Source organism: Sphaeroforma arctica (genome assembly GCF_001186125.1).
Source record: "Sphaeroforma arctica JP610 unplaced genomic scaffold supercont1.2574, whole genome shotgun sequence".
NCBI lineage: Eukaryota > Ichthyosporea > Ichthyophonida > Sphaeroforma > Sphaeroforma arctica.
In genome coordinates, this window is record NW_014037984.1 from 1528 (window position 1) to 5706 (window position 4179).

A 4179-nucleotide genomic window follows, 5' to 3' on the forward strand; every position below is an offset into this window, starting at 1 on the left:
ATATGTATATATGTATATATATGTGTGTTTGATATATATATATGTATATATACTTACACACACACACGCACACACACATACACACACACACACACACACAACAACACGCACACACACACACACACACACACACACACACATATATATATATATATTATTGTGTGTGTGCTTGTGTGTGTGTGTGCGTGTGCGTGCGTGTGTGTCTGTGTGTGTGGATGTATAAAAGTACATTCAAACAAGATAGTCAAACCGGTAATGTATGGTGTTTAGAAGTTATATTCTGTTCATTCAGAATCTTCACAAATTCGTGTGTATGTCGGATACTTTCCATATACGCATGTTTGAAATTTGTTTAGAATGCGGGCTCGTGTGACCTATGAATTGATGTCTTGTCGAGAACTTGAGATATATCATCAATATGGAGCATTGGGTGGGACTGTGTAATATCATTGCACGCACATAAACATACTGTCCTGTCTTTCTTTATAAGTTATATGCCGCCTCTTATTGTCTAGGCACTATGCTCCCGAAATGTAGTATACTGTATGGAGAATCATAAGTAGCAGACATGCGTATGATCTTAATTTTAATAGCCATCCATATGTGTACCAAGTGTACGTCACTACACCTGCAAATGTACGTTAAATGTTAGTCAGTTTTGAGCCCGTGACATAGTCTTATATGGACTGTGCCGCCACCCTCACTATACGAACAAGTTCTTCACTTTCCCTCGTTTATATTCTATGTTAGCGTTGTATCAGTCTATTATGTCTACAATATACGACTAGGTTGATTTGGGGGCTCGTAGTAATATCGCTGATGCCGATTGTACGCACCTTATGTCTTCCCGGTTGACACCTCTAATTGCTTCCGCTGATACTACATACTATTCAGGTACCTTGGAAAAATATGTCTCATGATGATGCAATTGACCGACTTAGACGATTGGGAGGAACCCCTGAAGAGGTTCTATCAAATACAGAGTTAATGGAGGTCATGCTACCAGCCATCAGGGCAGATTTTGATTTGCTAAACTACTATAGATTAGCTATGAGCCAGAAAGAGAATATCAGGCAGGTGAAATCGCCGTGCAAAGGTGTCTTACTATGTGGCACCAACGATAAGGTGGTACCCATGGAGAAGATAAAGGGCTGGCACGGGTTGTTCAACCCCAAGCTATCAGATTCAGAAGCTGAATCTGTGAAACAGCCGCTAGACACTCATATAATAGAAGGAAGCCATTTTTTTATTACAAAGGTACCAGCCCGGATGACAGTTATGAAGATACTTGTAGAATATCTATGATGCGATAAAAGTTAAGAAGTCCCTAATCAGTTTCTCGTAACTTATGCGGAGTACAACTTGCGTAATAAATATATAAACGGTCAGTTGCTTAGTCGTGTGTGTTGCACACGATAGTGCGAATAAGCCTGTAAACTTTTGACGTGAACAAGCGCCTCTGGTCATTCAATCTGCATCGTGATGGGTGTGTGACACGCGTGGCTCCGATTATTATGACATGGCTCTCATACGTATTTATTATGTGCACATCTGGGGAGGGTTCGTAATTTTGAAATTTATTTTGACTTTTGTTTTATTGATCTAATAAATACTTTCTGCCTGCTCCGTCTCAGGATGTTTGAAAGTATACATGTCGGAAGCGCAGTCTCGACGCAGGTTTGTCTGGTTGTGGTAAATTTCAACCGCAGTATCTTAAGGAGTATGTACGCTAGCACTTAAGAGTTCCTTTAACTCTTGTGTGCTTTGCTGGATGATGGATGCTCTCCTGAAGGCGTTCTTGTTTGTGGTTTGATATATATCGAGAAGATCTGCGACTGACATCTTGCTACTGCTTAAATCAGCGCGTAATGTACCTTATGCTGTTCCTTGCAGACGATTAATTGTGGTTACCTCGTGTCCATTAGGGGATGAGACATTGGCTCTTAGACTGACACCGTATTGGCTCTGAAAAGGGTTCCAGTCTTCTTTTTGAGGAAATTTATACCCTGAAGATCATCGTTGTCTTTGGCAACCCAAAAATCTATCACGATGTCTCCCTTGTTAGTGGGTCGTACTTTGAAAGCAACGTTGCAGCACGCAGAAAGCATGATAAAGATGGTAAGACAGAGGAGAAACCCGGTACTCATGAGGAAATACGGAGAGTCAATAAGTGCCCCCCAATACGGATTATGGTGAGAGTTGCTTTGAATCTTCATTTTCAGACGAATCCCAGCGGGCGTCTGTAGAAGCAAAAAAACCATGTTTAGTATTGAAAATATATATCACAAATGGCAGCGATGATTGCCATAGTCGAGCAGAGTCGATGTTCCTAGCATTTTTTCTGGGTCGCCATCATAACTACAAAGGCTCTGTTCGTTTGAACACTTAACACGATGGGGATGAGGGTAAAGAAGAGGACGCTATCTTACTGTCTAGACGAAAGATTCACATATTGGCGACTTACTTTAGAATCGGAATCGAGTGAAGCAACGCCCTTGTAGTCCATATGCCCCTCATTCTTCATATTCATATACTGTGTTGTGCTTTGGACGTTTTTAATGATATTCTGCACATCTCTAACGATGGCTTCCGGTACCGAAGAAGTATCTTCCTTGGTCTGAGAACTATTCCTTGATGCCTCCTGGACGGCTGATGCTTCATTGTTGTTGAGGGTAAATGGCCACACGCTCGTGAATGGTGCAAAGTTCAGTACGCTAGATGGGAGTGTATCGTAAATATCCGCATCCGCACGAACAATGATCATCATGCGTTTACCACCGTCAGGTGTACGAGTTGTAACGACATTTTCCCTTGATGGCTTGGAAAGTGAAAGTTTTTGTAGGTCGAATTTACTGAAATTAGTGATGGGAACTGCGAGTGCCGACTGTATTAACAGAATGACCGCTAGCACTAGAATACTTATCTGCTTTCTTGAGAACATTTTGCTCGTGGGGTGTGTTTCAAAAATCTGGATCCTTGAATTCTTGTGGCTACAACGAAGAGAACAAGTGGCGAGATAATATATTTGTTATCAGTCCTTATTGTTCATTCAAAATGAATTTTCTCTATACATTGGTAAACCCAGCAAGCCTTTGAAATTTGACTCTGGTCACTATGGTATTTTATACTACAAAAGAGGCGGGACGTATTTATTTATAATTATATATTTAACGCCTAAGGTCGCCGACCCGAAGACATTCTTGAACTCGAGACTTTAGAGCGCTTCGATTCTTTAATTTAGACCCACAAGAAGAAGAGGGCCAAGAGGCCAAGAGGCGGCGGGTAAGGGCCAAGGCCCAAGCCCAAGGGCAGCCTTTAGACTCCAGTGCTCTGTTCTTAAAAAAAAAAGAGGATACAGTATATATCTTTTCAATTTTGTTAGAAAAGTCTTTTCTATAAAATGTTTAAGAGAATTTCGTCTGTTTTGATATAACGATTGGTTGCCAAGTCGAATATTCTGGTAACGAAATGGGAAGGACGTATAAAATCAAAGATGTTCTGTCGCTATCGTTCCACTGGCGCTCTCAGCTGGGTGCAAAAAAATAAATACAGGTTGTGTCATCTTGTGCGGCTATGGAGTATTTCATAGTCTGTGCCTTTGTGAATAATTTCTCACCATGTACTGTACTATGCATAATTGTATAGTTTTAATGTTGTATTGACGTACTATCACTATGTAAATATGTATGTACTATTTATATTGTGCGTGTGGAATTCTCAGTTTTTTGTACGTGCCATCATTTTTCAAATATAATAAATCAGTGTTGTCAGTTTTACTTTTTCTCTCATCTATTTTCGAAAATCCGGTCTTGAAAATCCGCTGCAAATCCAATACGAACCAATGAGAGATGAGAATTCGAGCCAGAACCATAGCCTTCCGCTTTTGAACCATAGCGTTCCGATCTTGAGTCATAGTCTCCACAGGACTAATAATAAGTGCTTGTATTTATGTGCACCTACTTGATCGCAGTCTGTTGTTCCTGTGCAGGTTGTACTAGCTATAGCAGTAGAGGAAGTACTGCCTCATCACCCCTTGAGTATACACGTCATTTTCTGTATTTGTAGGTTTACGTGCACATAGTGAAAATGCGTATGTGTGTGTACAGATCTGTGTTATATATATATATATATATATATATTATGTATATATATATATATGTATACACACACACACACACA

General features: G+C 40.2%; 2 protein-coding genes across 2 annotated transcripts in view; one reads left to right on the forward strand and one right to left on the reverse strand.

Annotated features, from left to right (window-relative positions):
• The window catches only part of SARC_12774 (hypothetical protein), a 2245-nt gene extending 853 nt beyond the window's left edge, over positions 1 to 1392 (forward strand). Inside the window, exon 2 of the mRNA XM_014293111.1 lies at positions 895 to 1392. Within this exon, the coding sequence (XP_014148586.1) occupies positions 895 to 1305 (411 nt within the window). The 3' untranslated portion in view covers positions 1306 to 1392. The remainder of the gene's footprint in view (positions 1 to 894) is intronic.
• A 168-nt stretch (positions 1393 to 1560) lies between these two features.
• SARC_12775 (hypothetical protein) lies at positions 1561 to 3028 on the reverse strand. The gene is made up of 2 exons (XM_014293112.1): positions 2465 to 3028; positions 1561 to 2240 (listed from the first exon to the last, which is right to left on the reverse strand). Exons 1-2 carry the CDS (start codon positions 2939 to 2941, stop codon positions 1944 to 1946), a joined length of 774 nt encoding a protein of 257 aa, XP_014148587.1. The 5' UTR covers positions 2942 to 3028; the 3' UTR covers positions 1561 to 1943.
• Positions 3029 to 4179: the final 1151 nt, after the last annotated feature.

What these genes read in the sequence shown, in the direction of transcription:
- SARC_12775 (XM_014293112.1), bottom strand. Translation starts at nt 2,941, where the DNA reads ATGTTCTCAAGAAAGCAGATAAGTATTCTAGTGCTAGCGGTCATTCTG. An exon ending in CACTCGATTCCGATTCTAAA is followed by an intron (nt 2,241 to 2,464) that starts GTAAGTCGCCAA and finishes TTGCTTCTACAG; the next exon opens with ACGCCCGCTGGGATTCGTCT.